We start from the raw sequence: 18,818 nt of genomic DNA on the forward strand, positions 1-18,818 counted from the left end.
AATGTCCATGTCATTACGTGTGATAATCGCTTCAATAATGTACTAAAGACTTTATGTAGTTGTAAAACTACTTATACGATATGGGTACTTACTTCTGTGACTTTGGTTTTGAAGTTTTCTTCGGTTTGTTTGAGTTGAATCGTCAGTCTGGCCACTTCTCTTTCGGCTGGTGTCTGTACAATTTACATTTTGTTATTATTATACAATGAAGTTGTTACATCTAAGAATCTGTAAATAAAAACTGCATTGTTACAGTCTGTCTTGAAAGAGTAGAAAATAAGCGCTGTATCCTCTTGGCTGGCAACACTGGGTGGTTATCAACCAATCTTTCTATTTGGTACTAGATGTTGCCCGGGGCTTCGCTCCCTTGTGAATTTTGAGATAAAATATAGCCTATAGCAATCTTGGATAATGTACCTTTCTAATGGTGAAAGAATTTTACCTGCCTCAAACATACAAACTCACAAACTCACAAACGCTTACCTCTTTATAATAATCGTATAGATTGACAATGGCAAAAAACTTAGTTTGTAAGATAGATACATAATACAATTTTAGCGATTATTACAATTCATATTTTTTTTATAATATCAATTAGATATGCATAGATAGGAGATAATACCGGTGGAGCATTTGGATTGCATGGTGCAGGACACGGGGGACACACGCCGCACTGTAACAGACACAATTTGTGAGTTATGGTACAAACAACAAATTAGCTATAATTCGAAGGGAACAAATGCTGTGCAATGTCACTTTTACTAGGTCCTGGCTGAAGCAATCAAAAAAAATGGTAGCTTGATGCCGTCAGATATGACAAAAATAGCTTACATGGATACGTGGCTTGTGCTTTGACGACCTCGGTGGCGCAGTGGTAAAGTTCTTGCCACTGAACCGAGAGGTCCCGGGTTCGATGCCCGGTCGGGTCATGATGGAAAATTATCTTTTTCTGATTGATCCGAGTCTTGGATGTTTATCTATATATGTATTTGTTATAAAATATAGTATCGTTGAGTTAGTATCCCATTTGATTCGAACACAAGTCTCGAACTTACTTTGGGGCTAGCTCAATCTGTGTGATTTGTCCTAATATATTCATTTATTCATCTAGATATCTCGAAAAGAATCACTCCGTGGATGCCGTATGAGGTAAAATAAAAAGTTCTCACCGATTTGGTCATCGGTGGTACTGGTGGTCCTCCAGGCTGTAATTAAAAACATTTTTCATAAAGTGTATTCTGATAAATCAGGTCTAAATTATGACTACGTTGCGCAGTTTCCTCAAGAGATAACATTCCGATTGGAACATTGACGATATCTTCAATGTACTATCGGATTTGTGGAAAAAAATTGGCGAAAAATGTGCCTGTAGAGGTTTTTATTTCTATAAACGCTTCGACTTTCGACTTGAGTTACCTCGGAACATTAGCCGTGCGACTGACACAGGTATACACCAACAAGGTTCCTCTATCCGACTCCGTCCCTTTTCGAATGGAAGCAGAAATAAGCCCCAACCCTTTGTGTAACGTCGTCGCACCTTTCATCATAGCTGCTGTGCACACGTTAACTTCTGTATATTTATTCCATGGGACATGTGAAATTACCACACCTACATAGCATCCTCTGCATGGTTCAATAGTTCGACTGTCAGAAATTGCTTCTAGCATTAAATCCATCTATTCTTCTTTCTTATTATATCTATTATACTTTTACGAATGATATTATGCAATATTAAAAAAAAAAACCTAAATAAAAACTTGTAAAATTTGTCTTACAGGCTGCTCAAAGCAGGTGTTCACACCGGCGCCGCCGCCGCGGCACGCGCTACCGGGCGCCGGGTTCTCTTTCACCTTGTCCATCTCCACGCGAATATGATGGACTTCTAGCTCCAAGCCGCCCAACTGTTTCTCCTAAAAGAGACCTAACTTATCAAAAAGGGTAGCTTTGTAAATCGATAGTTGGCTTAGGGCGTGTTTCACCACTTTCAGATAAAATATTACATATTGTAACAGATAAATCAACTTGGCCACTTAGCCATATCCAATATTTTTTAAACTCATTTTAACGCTATCTATTCGTTATGGCATTTAGGCTATCAGACACTTTGATCAGCAAACGGTGAGACAGGATCTTAACAATCATGGTAAACCCTTCTGATATGATACGATTTATTGAGTTTCTTTCGGCATTTCTTCTCAGCAGTCGTCGTTCAGTTTGTAGCTATGCAGTTCGAAGGATCGTGACGAAGGTCTGTAGAAATTTAAAGTGGGGGAACAAATATTTTACCACTTTGTAAGTGGCTATCTTTTAAACGATCGACTATGAATGAAAAATGTTGATATTTTTCTCAACATGCATGTTAAGTTTTTGTTGAGTACATACAAGTTCTAATGTAGAAGACTTGTAGTTTTCAAGTTTCTCCACCAACTCTTCGGCTAGTTTGACATCGAATTTTTCGTTCTGAAAAATAAGCATTTATTTTTAACAATATGTCATTATATGAAAAAATAAAACTGAAGAACAAAACATCCAACTTTCATATTCAAACTAATTTTAATTCAAGATATTTTGTTATCAGAGCGATCTTGCATTCAATGCGTGACAAAAAAAATGCAGCAAACCATTGAAAAGTCCTTCACCGGGAGCCGTTAGTGGGTGCACCAGGTTATGCTTTTCGTAATAATGCATTGTCATTCAAACTAAACATCTGAACAAAATTTCAACTCATACGGTTGAAGATATCTGCTTCAAAATTGAGTTACAAGATTTAAAAACACATACATTGAAGTTAATTATTAAAGCTTGCAAAATATCTCTACCTGACAGTCGGATTCAAACCCTTTGTGGCATGGTTTGTTCATCTCAGTAGCATCGCCCTGAAGAAACAAAGGAAAACATTCGAAATCAAGAATCTTAAATTACTTCCGAACAGAAACATCCTGCTACAACTAACAACTAAGTACAACCTAACCAACAACTGAAAAATCAATCTCCTGCAGTATTCTCAATCCGAAACGACAAATTTAAGTCTCTAAGAAACAAGTCTACAAGTTCTTGAAACGTCGGCAAAGGTGATCACTTACCATCTGGCTCTATTCCAAAACACATACACTATCATGAAAACCATCCAGTAAAATTTTATAATCGAATAACAAACATACACATAAAAATCCCAACTTCCACATTTATATTATCAATATTATTGTTAGGTCTAGATGTGTCCTATGGTCCACGTCTTTATGGTCTACTTCATAAACACAGACCTTTGCCTGTGTTGGAGTGTCCCACTACTGAGAATGAGAAAAAACGTCCCGTTCGTTTATCCGAAAATTTCGGTCGAATGCAGCATGTTCCCACTCCTGCAGGAAACCGCTGCATTGTCCATCGGTTTCGCGGTCTTCCCCTGCGCCTATTCCCCTCTGGCACAATAAAGTTGCCAGCTATCTAATGATCTAATGAAATGTTTTATCTCCCACACAAATTGACCGATAAGTTGTATGATGATAGTAGAACGTTTCTTCTTTCTTAGTTTTTGTGAAGTTGCTTGTATTCTATGTATAACTACATAATGTAGCAATTAGGATTGTATTTAAAAAACCCACGTATTAATATCATGAAAACAAAAGATGGTAATTGAGACAGGATTGGAGAGGATTCTGATAAAATGCTTTACATCTGTATTAGCATACATAGCTTATTTTATATAGTAGAACGTTCTCTGTATAGTAGGATGATATCCGACCTCAGGGTTATTCTTGCTCAACTTCTCGAGCAGTAAGTTGTTCTCTTTACTCATGAGCTTCAGCTCCCCTTGTAGCCGCTTCACCTGCGCCCGGCAAGTCTCCAAGTTCTGGTCCTTTGTCATCAGCTCTTTGTAAAGAATGTACCTGAAACACAACGGACCTACCTTGTAATATCCATGTTTGTGTATTTCCCGTTCGTTTCAATACATTTTCTATTTATTTTGCGGAGGCTGTATGGATTTTCCAAAATGTCATTGTTACATCAAAAATTTATTGATGTTCCGATTTTGAAATTTGATGTTTCAAACTTTATGGTGTCACAGTTGAAAAGTTCGGAGTTCGGCAGTATGAAGTATTTTTAATCCTATCAGCATAGGTCTAAAATCCATGAATTTAATAAGTTCTTCAAACAACGAAGTACCTACTAATTCCATGCTAAAATCAATGTGTATTAAGTAAGAATCCGGTAATTTATGCAAGAACCTTACACGTATCCGTACGCATAAGGATCTCAGAGTTTCTGCAACAATTATTATTTGCCGTATATCAGATATATAATATATAAGATCCTTAATTTTTTTTGCACCTGAGCCGTGTCTATCTGTCAAACGGTTTGCTAAACTCAACAACTACTGTACGGATTTTTATGCGGTTTTCACCAATAGATAGTATGATTACTGAGAAATGATTAGGTTTTTTTGTTTGAGCGAAATCCGGATGAGCCTATAATTACTATTCAGCTAAACGGGGACGGCCAGCATCTTCCTTTACCCATAAAAATACTAACCCAACATGCCTAAAACCATAATACGATATCAATCATTAATATCTACCATCCAATTAACTAAAAGTGAGGAGACCCTAAAGTAATGAACCATTGAACAAACCTCTTGACTTCCAAGTCTGCGTTATCAGCGACCAGTTTCTCTTGCATGTCGTAACTCTCACTCAGCTTCCTTGTCAGGTCGACTTCCTAAACAAATATAGGTACTTTGTTAACAGAGTTCCTTATTTTCAACATTAGACATAATACATCTGTTATGCCCAAACTCCCCTAAATATACGATGTTTTATTAAAAAGAGGATATCCACTGAAGTCGTTTGAAGCGGTGCTGGCTAGATGGAAATGTGTGAAGTTAAAATGTATTTCAGGTGATGTGTCATGAGCTTTGCTGAGAACGTAGTCGCAAGGGCGGATGTGAACAGGCATTGCCGAATTGAAATTAAAATTCTGTAGGTAGGTAAGCCTATCTTATGTCGTACCACGAAGCTGTAGACAACGCCGTCGTCAGCTTGCAGGACATAGCTAACTACGCTTTTATTAACTTGCTAATCGCACTTCACACATCTCCGCTTTGTTTAGAGTTCGATATCACCGCTCACATTTGTGTGTGTGTCAGCATATGAGAAACAAATCTATGCTTCCATCCCGCCATACAATATTGGCAGATTCCACTCAATGGTCTCCATTAAAACTGAGATTAATAGTAAAGCCATCAATGATGTCTGTTTCCCTAGAATTTAAGTAGGTTTCTCTGTCTGTCTCCAAAGCTTAACCAAAGTCGTAGATTTGTTTCTTGGAGGTTAAATTGTTGTATTCGTATTGAATCGGGGTTTAAGAGCTATTAGAATTCACAGGCGCCCTAGCTGTATATTTAATATATTTATGATTCTTAAACACTCGTGTATTGATGGCCGGCTTTAATGTGTTCCTGTTGGCTGGGATAGGGAAAATGCCATACAATAACGGTCGAAGGTCTTGGACGCAAGGACTGTGACGCAAATATTGGATTAATTAGACAAATTTCTATCTACTGTCTTAAGAGCCATACCCCATAGCTCATTCTTACTAAACAGGAGTGAACCAAAATGTATACTTCAATATTTTTAACTTTTCATGTTACTTTTGTTTGAGTATCTTTTTTATGAACCTCAAATATGTAACTTTTCATTTTAAACTGCTTTCGATATTTTAAACATCATAGCTTATAAAGGTTGTGTATTTTGAACACAATGAGTAGCTATATTTTAGTATTTTATCTTCGCAGCCCTATCTTATGTCACATTCCAAAAAGTGTCATCTTTGACACTTCTGTTAACTTAATAATCAAAAAAGAGGGTAGAGGCTACTATAAAATGATAAATGATGTGTCCAAAATAGAGCCAAAAGGTGTAAAGAAACACTTGGTTAAATCAAAAAGATTTTACTATTTTTAGAACAGGCAATTTAGAATTTTGCTGTGATTGGTGTCGGGACGTACTGATTTGCTCCTCATCGCCGGGTTGCAGAGCACGAACCCTGGCGTCTCCTGATTGGTGGCCAGCAGCACTGTCGGGTGGTTCATCTTCATCTCGTGGTGCATTGGGGGCTCTGTAACACAAATCATAAAAATGAAAATGTATCTATGTTTATTCGGCGACTCTTCCAAAAGAAATTTGCAGTGAAAAAAGAACATAAAATTTTAATTTTCCATAAAAACCCCGATGAGCTTATTAGCCCATTTGTATGGAAGGAAATAATTGTCATTTGTTGACAGATTTGAACCTACAATTTTACTATCCAAACCTACTCATGCCTACCTAAGAAAAAAATATTTGGCACTATAAAATTCCTCAGAACATATGGCACATGTGATTTAGCTTTTAAATAAAGTTATAAAGTCATCTAGAAATACCCAAAAAGACCCTAGTTCTATCACTAATTTCTTCAATAAAAGTTACATAAAAAAATTCACGATAATAAATCGACTCCATAGACTGAACGTACGTAAAAGTGATGAGAAGTGCTTAATTAGTTGTGCTTGCAACTTCATAAATTTACCCAAACCAAGTAACCAAAACATAGTTATAGTGCTATCTTACACAGAAATGATTCCGGTGATATTTTATCACACTAGTATACCGTAAACGCTTCCAGGTACATAGTCCCTCGTGTCCCTCTGGTCCTGCAGCTCCCTGGGCTTCCGGCACTGCACCACTTCGGCGCTAACCATCGCCTGCACGGTCCTGGTCAGCTTATCGAACTTCTCCATCTCACGGAGGAGCAACTCGTTGCGGTCTGCCAGCTCACGGACATCGGTTTCATTCAGGTTCATTTTCTTATAAATATAATTATAAGTTTTCACCATAATCGTCTTGTGTTATACTACAGATTAGACGTAGGTGTAACTAAGGACTAGGACCGCCAGCTAGTGAGGGCAGTTATATATAATCTACGATGTACAGATACACGATAATAATAATTAGGCAGAGCAGAATTAGATGACTGTCATAAATTACTACCTATGAAACTACTAATCCCTTATGGAAGTAATACAGGTCCACTGCAAGTCTAAAAACTCAAGTAAAATTTTGAAGCATTGGGACTTCGTATACTGCATAAAGTATAATACCTTCTGAATCTCCAGCAGCCTCGCCCTGGAATCGCGGATGATGCGGGCACTCTTCCTGGTCTCGTTGTGGACCTCCCTGATCTGCCTGCTCAAAGGATCGTCCATTTCGTACGCTAGCGGAGAACCTACCAAAGATAAAATATTCAGTCCTACTTGTCTGTCTGATTGGGTTACAGGAACAAATCAGTGGTTTGTTCGACCTCATCATCATCAAGCTGCTGAGTATAGATATTTCTTAGGTTCGCACCATTTCTTAAGGTCCTGTAACAGACTGTTCCTGTGGCCTAAACAAAAATAAAAAGTAAAAATGCAGGTACCTACCCAAATTCATTGCTTAACTTGCTTGGTAATTTGATATGCTTTAGACTGTACTAGATAAGTACATTAGCGAAAAAACTAAGTTGTATACGCTAGGAATACAAATATATATAAACTGGTAGCTATGTGTGGCGTCGATTTTATAATATATACTTATACCTGTGACGAGCCAGGTAAATCTGTTGATGGAGAAGAATAATAAAGAAGCAAGATGGTGCTCGTGTACTTACAAGATCGCGTTTTCTGTAAAAAAATACAAATATCATCAACATACGTAGTCATTGAACACAAGCTGCGCCTGCAGCGTTCTGACTATATTGGATCTACTTATTTTTTATTTTCGTCACAGATACACAAGCATCTTTGTCATATTATGCGTTGATCGTTACCAACTCGGCTTTATTATTAATGAGAACTCAAAAAATAGTGAAATACCTGCTAGCACATAAATTTATGTTATGTAAAAATGTTTAAGTTTAAGAAATAATAAATAATCACCTAGTTGAATTTGAATTTAAATGATGTCTGAAAAAAAGGCTTCAGGTTGCGCCGCTTATAATTTTTCGACGACAATAAGTAAATTTTGGATTTGTAGCTAAATGGGGGCTTGCAAATGCTACGCACCTTCAGACTGCATCCCGTATATTTCTTGTCCTTGGGTGGCATTTTAATTTTCTTCACCTCTTTCGCGGGACTGGAGACCTTGTCTCCCGAGCTGTCGGGACACAAAGCTTCGTCGCTTTTCATCCCTTGACCGTCAAGCCTCAAATCATTCTGCTTTATTTGCTGCGAGAAGAAATTTGGCCTTATAATACACTCAGCTAATCTTTCTTAGCGCTGGAAATCAAGTGTTATAGACAGAAATTCGCACATATGCTCAGCATTAAAAAGCGGTTATCAAGTATAGTACAGACTCGCACACTAAAGCAGTTTGGTCACATCTCGAGACGAAATCATGACTCGAACGAACGTCTCGTTGTCCATGGCTAACTTGAAGGCACTAGGCCACGCGGAAGGTCTCTGACTAAATGAAGGATGGACTGATTAAATGAAGTTGCTGGTGGGCGAATCTATACACGAGTGCACCAGGATGACTACAAGTCCCTACTTGTAGTCATGGCGGTAGAGGTAGTAGAGATGGCGGGTCATTGTACACCCACCTCCCAGAATCAAAAACATGTTGACCACGATCATTTCACCCTTGAAATCAAACGATTAGTATTAACCTCTAAATATTGTTAAATTTAATAATTTAAAAAGTTTATAAAGTTTATACACAACAATCAGTAACTTACAATTATCAAGAATACTAAGATTAGTGTAATCTACACGATTTATATTTTCTTTCTAGGATATAAAGCTCATAACTCATGGCACGTAGGCTCACGGATCTAGAAGGAACAGACCTTTAGGTAGTCGGTAGACATAAAACACCATATGTGGAGCACAGACTGGTACACACACGCTAGGAATAAGATAATGAATCTTCAATCGTCTTCCGTCTTCGTAGACCGACAAATTACGTAGGTAACAATATCTGACTATGTTCTTCCCGCCTAGAATATGCGGGCGAAAGGAAAAACCCGTTATGTGCTGACTTAATGTGGTCAATTATACCTTTGCATGTTAATGGTCTGATAACTAGAAATACCGACAACCGTGCGAAGTGGAAACGTAGACGAAAAAGTAGCTATAACACACTAAAGGCTTCTTTTGCCCCCGTCCCGCACAATACAGCTAGTTAGTATTTAATATCAACGAAAAATCATTATTTTAGATTTTATTTCACAACATATTGAATAATTATTTATTTAAAGAGCTAATAATTATTTTTTGCACACGGTGAATGAAACTCAATACAACGCCCAAACATAGACAGAGTTATACACATGCGATCAATTACACGGGAAAAAAGAAATATCATGAATTAAAAACTACTTACAAGCATATCAAAACGAATACTGCTGAGAAGTAACACCGAAAGAAACTTGATATTCCACCATCGCTCGATTAAAATCATCATTCGATCATGAATATATCACCCGCAAATCCACGAATCTCCGCAATATAATTACTTTGTTTAACATCTGACTGACGCGACTAGCTGTAATCACAAACTGATCCCAAATACAGGTCCTCGCAAAAGTCTGTAAAGGGATTGGCCAAAACAGGTTTTTTTCCATTCAAATAATGGAACATCTGGTATTACCCCAGGTGTCCAAATAGCATGAATCAATAGAAGCCCTGGCGGCGCTTACAAAACCAATGGCTCTATTCTTTTTACACGTATATAAAATCTCAATCCAAGTAGAAATCTTTTGAAGTTTATTATAAAAAACATTGTAAGAAACAATAATGGTAAGCCCTTCTGGCATGATAGGGGCCAACACTGTTCAAATAAGTTTCTTTCAACATTTCTTCTCAGCAGTGGTCGTTCCGAAATGCCAGTAGTTTGTAGCTTGTGAGAAAAAACTATAAATATAAAAATTTACGAGAAAAAGTGCCTGTGAAGGTCTAATTTCTAAATAAATTATTTGAATTTGAAGGATTATTTTTTTTAACTGACGAAATTATAGCGCTGTGGTTCCGCCCTAAAATAAGACAACTCCACAGATGCTATGTGGATGATTTAGGGATAAAGTCATGGCAGCAAGGAGCCTAGTGGATCACTGAAACGATCGAGTATTCCTAAGGTGGGTTAACGTCAGGCAAGCGCCCAGTCGCCGAATCTTCAAAATGTTAAGGTACTATTACCTGCTCATTAGCACCACCTTCATATTTTTATCAATTTATGTAATATCTAGCTAGATGTAGAATAATTTTAGTATACATTGTTATATATATATATTTTTTTATAATACAATGTGGTTACAGATTATACGGATTTCGGTGGCCACCGATTTCGATTTGATCAACTGTGACTACATTAAGTAAAAAAAAGTTAAAACTACAATATTTTCTAATGATATTATTTATCAAGTGTGGCATATATTTATCAAGATTGTTTTAATATTTTTGTCGATAACAAATAAAAGAAATTGTGGCACTAATGTGCAGCTACTGTGTGCTATTTGTCTAATGGAAAACTTTAAACTACCTAATAAAATATTTTATCTAGTGTAGCAACTCTATCAGCTTCAGTTTCATTTGGAGCTGTGACGCCCCAAAGCCCAAGGTTAGCGCAACAAAATTGAAAGTCATTAAATTTGAAAGATTAGGCAAAGATTTTACAACCACCGCCTGATGTCAACCCTCTTTGGGAAGGCTACCGTTGCTTATCAGCTGTTAAAGTTTTGTGTCGTTAAGTTACCTCGTACGCCATCCACGGGAGGATATTGAGTGGTCCTATTCTAGGATGGAACCACACGCCGACGTTTGGTATTGTATTAGTGTCCGCTACAAATTAAAAGGGATCGATTAAAATGTACTTAATGTGGCGCTAGCGAGCCGCGAGCACCTCTTAAGGTGAATAATAGTTACCAATCTTGAAGTTGAGGCATAGAGTGGGTCACGCGGCGACTTCGGGAACTCCTGGCGACGGTCCCTGGACTTCCTGACTTGGCGGTCCACTGGGAGGTGGGGGGAGCTGATGCTTTGCTCCAGCGGCTTGTTCAGGTCACGAGGTAGCTTCTGAGACTGCGACAGAGATGTTTCCTTTTAAGCACATCATAAAATGAGGTTTATTAAAAATTTGACAAAAGACATCCGCTTATAATCGAAACGCCCCAGATTCGAATTATATATAATTATATATAATTTTCGAATATATATAATTTTCGAATCGAAAATTGGGTTTTAAAAATTGCATATTAAAAGGCGTGAAACATATGATTGTTTCATTTGTTATATGTAACTTTGTTATATGTAAAGTGAGTCACGTGAAACTATTTATGGTTTTACATAGGAAATAATAAACATTAATCGGATAGAAAACTTGGAAGTTGGCCTGATCTAAAATTGGCTAATCTTATAATTTTTAAGTATGTGACGCAAATGAAACAACTTCAGTAAAATTACTTTGGTATTTTGATTTAGGGACATATTCGGATACTATGACTACGTTTACTGTTTTTTTTTACTTTTGGCACAAGATCCCTCTATTGTCGCTTAGTTTACTAGATGAGTACATACAAATTATCACATAGAGAAAATTAGACTAATTTACTATAATTTAACTGTATCACTTTATTAGCAATGACTAAAAATAAAAAAGTAAACTTGCTGACAGCACGACCATCAGCCACGCTCATTTTCAGTACCAATAAAGAAGCCATATGTGATAAAAATACGATAAATATCGATGTGTCAGGAAATTCCGATGCTGGTTAGACTATAAATGTCAAAGATAGAAAATTCTTTACTGGATATGTATTTCAAAATGGAAAAGGCAATTGTATGTGGCACCTGCCTCAACAGAATCGGTACCGTGTGCTCAGTGAGTTTGCCAAAGAATCTGTTTATATGAAAATGTTAGTAAGTAGTCTTATCCCTGATGATGTTTACTGTACTATTAACGCAGACAATCAAAATGCTATTAAGTTAGCATATAACTAGGTGTATCAAGCGATGGATGTATATAGATCCGAGATGTTATTTCTTGCTTTGAACGTGGTCCTTTATTGCTGGAATACCTCACAACAGATAACATGGCTGATAATTTATTTCTCCATAGTATCTACCCTATCATGTCTTGGATCATACAACTAACAGTCAACAATCAAATTATACATACCCGGCCAGAGCAAATTATGAGCAGAACCTAAAATAATCTAATCTAATTCCTGTTTGTTTCAAAGGGACATCTAATCCGCGGCCTAATAGTTTCATTGATTTAGAAAAGTATAAAACAAAAAGTTTTTTCATAACCTGAAAGATTAATGGCCATTCAAAACGTTATATAACCTAATGGTATATGGAATAGGGTGGCAAACGCTCTCGTTTGCCACCCTATCTTTGATCCTCTGATCATGAGATGGTAAGTGGTCACCGCTGCCCAGGAACAACTGCAAAACTAGGGATACACAAGCGTTGCCTTTAACAAAGCTTTACACTCGTTTCTTGAAGGTTACAATGTCCTAGTGTATGAAAGCTAATAGTTACTGCTATTAGAAGTCATGTGTTACTTACAAAGTCTCCAAAGGATCGATCGATAAATAAAGAGATCTTAAGAAAGTTAAATGAACAGACGACCGTGAAGGAGGATGATCTAAGGCAGGTTTTTTAATATTTAGTGCACAGGTACAAAGAAAATGATATATTCTTTCAAAAAGACGTCATGGACCGTTTTGCTGATGACCTCAAGAATAAGATTGGAAATGTAATAGATGTCTTCGTGTAGTGGTTTAGGAAAAACAAACGCGTTAGATCTAATTGATTCAGCTCACCATGGCTCTGAACCTGGGTATGCTGGGTGGGATGCAGCCCAAATACTACCTGGCTCTAGTCTGAGTGATAAATGATACGAGGCCTAATTCATCTGAACAAAAGCGGGATTCAGGTGCAAATGATGTAATCATCAGAGCGGCTGCTGTGATCTACCACTTGGTGCAGCCGCTCCTCTGGTGATTAAAACTTCTTTGTTTGAAGTAAAATCTATATAGGAAGTAAATTTTTGACGTCAATACGTTATGTACTTATGTTAGCCTAAGTTTAATAAAGATTTGAAAATTTTTGATGCAGCCGACTAGATCTAGCTGCATTCCGACGTTTAGTCGTATCATAGGACTACACTAACATAGTATAAACTCATATGTACATCTAATACTAAGACAATAGGAGATAGTTCTCGTTTATCTGCATAAATGAATTCGAATTTGAAAGTACCTATCACGTCTTTCCTTCCTTTCTTATATACTTTCACGTTTATAATGACGACCTCCGCGGCCGAAAGGTTATCATGTCGGACTGCTGCACGCAAGGGTTCGATCCCCGTTCAAAACAAGATGGAAAATCATACCTCTTTATACTAATAGTATAGATAAATAAACATCCAAGACCCAGGTCAATCTGAAAAAGATGATTATCCATTTTGACTTGAACGGGGATCTTACCCTTTGTTTAATCTCCAAAACTACCAAACCAATTACAAAAATTCTTTCACCATTATAAGTTCCATTATCCAAGATAGTATATCTTGGATATGGTTATCTCAAAATTCTCACGACAGCGAAGCCCCGGGTAACATCTAGTATATGTATATAAAATAAAATATTGTATCGATTGTTTAATATCCCATCCCAAAACACAAGTGTCGAAGTCACTTTCGGGCTGATTCAATCTGCGTGATTTCTTTCTATGTACTTATAAATTACGATTTACTTAAAATCGGAACTCAGTGACCCAAAATTACTCTTAGTCTTCAAAACAGTCACACGCCAGTCTCCGGTCTCGCCATATTCACCAGTATCCGGGACGACCCACCGGCTCTAGACCTACTAGTCGACGCAGATAGACTTTCTTCAATGCTCAATCTTCCTCCGTCCTCACAAAGCTTTATGATATTATCAAAATAATTTTATAATGTTAAACTCACCTTCATTTAAGTATTTTTCTATCAGAAACAATTATATTATAATTCGCTTCTAAAATAACGCCAAAACATGTAAAAATCCAAATTCAAATCATAGATAAAATCTATATGACGTTGACATCGTAAAATGCCGCGTTTACAGTGACATGAATATCATAACGGTAAATAAATCATTATGGAACCAAAACCTTTTTATCTGAAAGAGGTTGGTAACATTTTTAACTGACTTTTGATTTGAAAAATGTTTTACCTCATAGATCAACCAAAAGAAATGCTTTCGCTTGAAATATCCTTATTCTGTATATTTAAATAAGAAATATCTGAGGATTAATTATCCTCGCCAAAATCTTCACTAGCACTTCAAACTTTCCCACGGGAACTGCATGTAAAACCACGATTTTTATGTATGAAAGCAAATGCTTTAATGATGAAATGCTTCGTCCACGTGTATTTCCACAGAAGCAGTACTATTTCCTGGTTGAGAAGTACCTATGTCCTTTTCCTTATTCCTAACTACATGTATGTGAAATTTCAAGAACATTGATTTAGTAGATAAATCTTTTTTAGCATTTATAATATTCACTGGGATACCCAGGTTTATTTAGTACCTATAGATATGATGACAGTAAAATTGTGATATGTTTAGTACCATTAGTGCCAACATTTCTGATTGTAATGATAATATTAATAGCCCACACAATGATAAACAATACAACAGTAAAAAAAGCAAAAAGTTCTTCTTAATACAAAGATATAGAGCAGAAAGTTGTGTGTTTCGAGTGAAGACTTATATCTAGGTGATATATAGATAATTCAGTTAACACAATTAAAGACTTTGTATGGCTTGGTTTAAATTGTTTCTGTATTAGCGCCGCAGTCGACTACGATAGCTGCAATGGCTCAAGTTGGTGAGTGTATTCATTATATTTTTTGTAGTCTGTCAACTTCTTTTCGAGCGTTAGATTTTATTCAAGTCTAAAATAGTCGTAAAAGTTTTGTAAGATGCCTTTAGGCATCTCTACCGCATATAGTGACAAGTAACCACATATAGGTCCACTAGTGAACTTAAATTGTCAACCAGTGTGCAGTGAGGAAACCCTCGCGATGTTTTTCTTCGCCGGAAGCAAGTGGTGGTCTACGAAAACTATGCACGAGTCAGACTGGTACAAAAACTCATGTGGCACGACTAAGATTCGAACCCGGGACCTTTCGATCACAGGCGACACTTGACCACCACTGATTCACATCGACTACTAATTTTACTATCCCCTAAATATTAGTGTGTATTTATATTTGTATAGCTAAGTTTATATACTAGCGGCTCGTTCCGGCTTCGCTCGGTTAAAACATAATCAATTATACTCGTAAACCTTCCTCGGGAATCACATTATCTGTTGGTGAAAACCACATGAAAATCCATACAGTAATTTTTGAGTTTATCGCGAACAGAGGACTTGGTTATGTAATATCTAAGGATATATATATCATATAATAAACTTAGCTGTATCTATACTATTATTATAAAGAGATAAGCGTTAGTGAGTTCGTATGTTTGAGGCGGGTAATATCCGAAACTACCGAACCGATTTCAAAAACTCTTTCTCCGTTAGATCGGTACATTATCCAAGATTGGAGGCTATATTTTAAAATTCAAACGAAGCCTCGGGCATCATCTATATATTATATAATTTATTATATATAAATAGTAGTATGCAGGCTGCTACCCTCAGGAAATCTTCCAAGTCATCAAGAGATCTTTGGAAAAAGGAAGGCTTTTGCCCAACAGTTGGAGATAACAGTCTAGTTAAAAAAATGATGATATTACTTAGTTTTAACACCCGCTTTGCCACTAGGAATAGGAGTCGCACATTCTGTCTGTTAGTATATAAAAACAATACGTCTTTTTACAACCCTATTACTGGTATGTACATGTATGTAGGGACATAAGTGTAAAAATAAAAAGTACACTATATAATAAAGTAGTCTCGCCTTGTCTGACATTCGGCTGCCAAACTTGGTCTCTACGTAAAAAACAGTAGTTTGTAGCTTGTGAGAAATAACTATAAATATAAAAATTGACGAGAAAAAGTGCCTGTGAAGGTCTAATTTCTGAATAAATGATTTGAATTTGAATTTGAATTTGAAAAAAGGGAAAGATAAGCTTGCTGTACACCAAAGAAAAATGTTATAGGAGAGGAGTATGTTGGGCATAAGATTATCAGATAAAATTAGAAACAAAACTATAAGAAAAAAGTGAAAAATATCTGACGTACTCGAAAAAATAAGAAGTCTGAAGTCTGGAAATGGGCGGGCCACTTATGTAGAATGGCAAACGACAAATGGGCTAAGAAAATTAGTGAATGGGATGACCCAGAGAAAGAAAAAGAAGAAGAGGTAGACCATGGAAAAGTTTGGAAGATATATTCAAGGAGAGATGTGGAGCAGGGTGGAGGAGGCAAGCCAGGGACAGAGGAAACTGGAGGAAGCTGGCGGAGGCCTACGCCAAAGAGGCGACTGTCACAGATTAATATAATTTAATGCATGAAATAAATAAATAAATAATGTATATCTTATAGAATGCTAATTAACTATACTTCTATACATAAATAGAACTAAATATGCACTAATAAAATTATCGAACAGCTGTACAATTACGATTTAAAATATATTTCTTGTATACAAATTTGTAATAGAATAAAGGATTTTTTTTTATTTTTTATTTATTTTTTATTACTGGTATGTGTAAACTTTATAATGACCTGGCTCTGCGGTACGGACCTGACATCTCTGGTCCTAATATTGGTAGCTTTAGGATTTGTGTTTTACAATGCATATTTAATATTTAATTTTGAGTCTAAATATAGGTTTTGTATTCTTGTTGTTATTTTTTTTAATATCAGAAGCAACAGATATATTGTATAATATTGTATTTTCTTTGTTTACATTTGTAATTTATAAATTTTCTGGGTGTGTATGTTTTGGGTTACAACCCAGTTCTTAATTGTAATGTTTTTGTGTAATGTAATGGCTGTACCTGTTTTGCACACCTTATGAAATAAATAAATGATATATGAATGAATTACATGGAATCCCGTTTTCATCACCAATAGTGATTACTAGGCTGGTAGTTACGAATAAATTATAAAAGTACACGAAAATGACAAGTGCAACCATGCCATTCAGTTCTTTGTATATTAGTTAGTAGTAATTAGATAATGTCTCATATATTATGATCGCATGTACGTACCTACAAGTGTCATTTTAATCGCAGCAAATAGAAACCATAGACATATTTTTTGTTTCGTTTATCCATATGAAAAGGCAAAGGAATATTAGCCCATACAGCTCTCGTCTGTAGTATCTTATTTACTTAATTATATAAGTCTTTTGTATCTAGAACATTTGATATGAATTTCAACTTGATAATTATACGCGTGCTTGAGAAAACCTGCTTTTTACGGATGAGTGTCGTTTTACCTTACGAGGTACCCCTCGTTCGTTGACCTTTATCCTTATCCTATGATAGGAATTATCATCATTTAAGTGTGAGGCTCATGTCGGTAGAGTTCCTCCCACATTGCTCCCCCTCCATAGCTAAATTGCTTCACTTCTTGATACGAAACGACGCCTCCTCTTCGTATTGCTTTTAATTACATGGTGGCCGGTGACCCGCTTCGGGTTGCTGGGCTGCAGTGTTTGCCTACCATAAGGGAACTATACTATTAAAAAGTTTTGGGACTCTAAAACATAACTCTCGTATGTAATCGGCAAATGACACAGCATCACATACAAACACTATCAGCAACTTATCAGCGGTATCGGGGACAAGGGCCTTTTATCACGAAGACCTTGGCAGGGCCATCGCTCACGACAGCCGTGCATCTCACCGTTACAACCCACTTTTCAAATCTATACGCAATATCACGCCTTTTAAACCGTTTCCTTTACATGGAAGACATATTGATGATAGGTATCTAAACCTGCAAGTTTCTTTAAATAATTCTGTCGGTTGACTGGCATAAAAGTCCTAGGCTTTAAAGTTTACGTTTTCTTTTTGTAACGAAATTAAATAAATAAACCACTGTTATTTTCAGAAATTCAACTTTCAATTGTGATAATTGTTTACATTTTAGAACTCATAAGATAACAATAACTAACTAACAAATGTCTACGAAAATCAATACAACATTCAAAAATCAAAATCAAAATCAAATCATTTGTTCAGAAATTAGGCCTTCACAGGCACTTTTTCACGTCATAATCTAAATTAAATGATGTTTACCAAAGCTACAAACTACTAGCATTTCGGAACGACCACTGCTGAGAAGAAATGCCGAAAGAAACTCATTCAAACAGTGTTGGTCCCTATTATGCCAGAAGGGCTTACCATTTTTTAAATATAAATTTTATCATTCATTTGAATTATTATCACGACACGAGTATAATAAGTTAGTGTCGTTAAACCATTACATTGTCGAGTTATTAACCACCAGTTGAAAACATTTATTAACCACGAATGTAATTTTCCAAGTCTTGTTCTTTTAAATTAAAATTGCTGCAAAAGACAAAACGTCATAGTTGTGTTGTGTTTACATATGACTTGTAAGAAAAGACGGTGTTTGCGTACTACTGTATAAAGACGCGAGAAGAGTCTAATTTTTTGTAAGCACAGATGCACAGATATCAACGCACGTGACTGTACATATCAATTACGTGTTTATATGCCTCAGCATACTCCTCGTATGGCTGAGACTTCAAAAATTTCATCCTGTGAGTACATCATTCGGGATTTGGCGTTTGAAACAAGCGATAAGTATGGATTCCAAAGCTTCCGAT

At 36.3% G+C, this 18,818-nt stretch overlaps 2 protein-coding genes across 5 annotated transcripts in view; one reads left to right on the plus strand and one right to left on the minus strand.

The window, feature by feature from the left end:
* The window catches only part of LOC128683037 (myosin-14-like), an 18,141-nt gene extending 4,059 nt beyond the window's left edge, over positions 1 to 14,082 (minus strand). The window contains exons 1-15 of one of the 4 annotated variants that reach the window (XM_053768209.2): positions 13,986 to 14,082; positions 10,934 to 11,089; positions 8,078 to 8,239; positions 7,684 to 7,696; positions 7,136 to 7,260; positions 6,646 to 6,841; positions 6,005 to 6,114; positions 4,631 to 4,716; positions 3,743 to 3,887; positions 2,820 to 2,876; positions 2,383 to 2,460; positions 1,776 to 1,910; positions 1,170 to 1,205; positions 623 to 673; positions 93 to 173 (exon numbers count right to left, since the gene is read on the minus strand). In XM_053768209.2, the coding sequence (XP_053624184.1) occupies positions 93 to 173; positions 623 to 673; positions 1,170 to 1,205; positions 1,776 to 1,910; positions 2,383 to 2,460; positions 2,820 to 2,876; positions 3,743 to 3,887; positions 4,631 to 4,716; positions 6,005 to 6,114; positions 6,646 to 6,841; positions 7,136 to 7,260; positions 7,684 to 7,696; positions 8,078 to 8,239; positions 10,934 to 11,089; positions 13,986 to 13,991 (1,437 nt within the window). In that variant the 5' untranslated portion in view covers positions 13,992 to 14,082. Of the gene's footprint in view, positions 1 to 92; positions 174 to 622; positions 674 to 1,169; positions 1,206 to 1,775; positions 1,911 to 2,382; positions 2,461 to 2,819; positions 2,877 to 3,742; positions 3,888 to 4,630; positions 4,717 to 6,004; positions 6,115 to 6,645; positions 6,842 to 7,135; positions 7,261 to 7,683; positions 7,697 to 8,077; positions 8,240 to 9,395; positions 9,541 to 10,933; positions 11,090 to 12,185; positions 12,296 to 13,985 lie in introns of those variants that run through there. The other 3 variants (XM_053768211.1, XM_053768210.1, XM_053768212.1) reach the window with 3 other exon arrangements.
* A 679-nt stretch (positions 14,083 to 14,761) lies between these two features.
* Positions 14,762 to 18,818, plus strand: part of t (tan) — a 36,497-nt gene continuing 32,440 nt past the window's right edge. The window contains exon 1 of the mRNA XM_053767672.1: positions 14,762 to 14,890. Coding sequence (XP_053623647.1) covers positions 14,878 to 14,890 — 13 coding nt within the window. The 5' untranslated portion in view covers positions 14,762 to 14,877. The remainder of the gene's footprint in view (positions 14,891 to 18,818) is intronic.

This window comes from Plodia interpunctella, chromosome Z (genome assembly GCF_027563975.2).
Source record: "Plodia interpunctella isolate USDA-ARS_2022_Savannah chromosome Z, ilPloInte3.2, whole genome shotgun sequence".
Lineage (NCBI taxonomy): Eukaryota > Metazoa > Arthropoda > Insecta > Lepidoptera > Pyralidae > Plodia > Plodia interpunctella.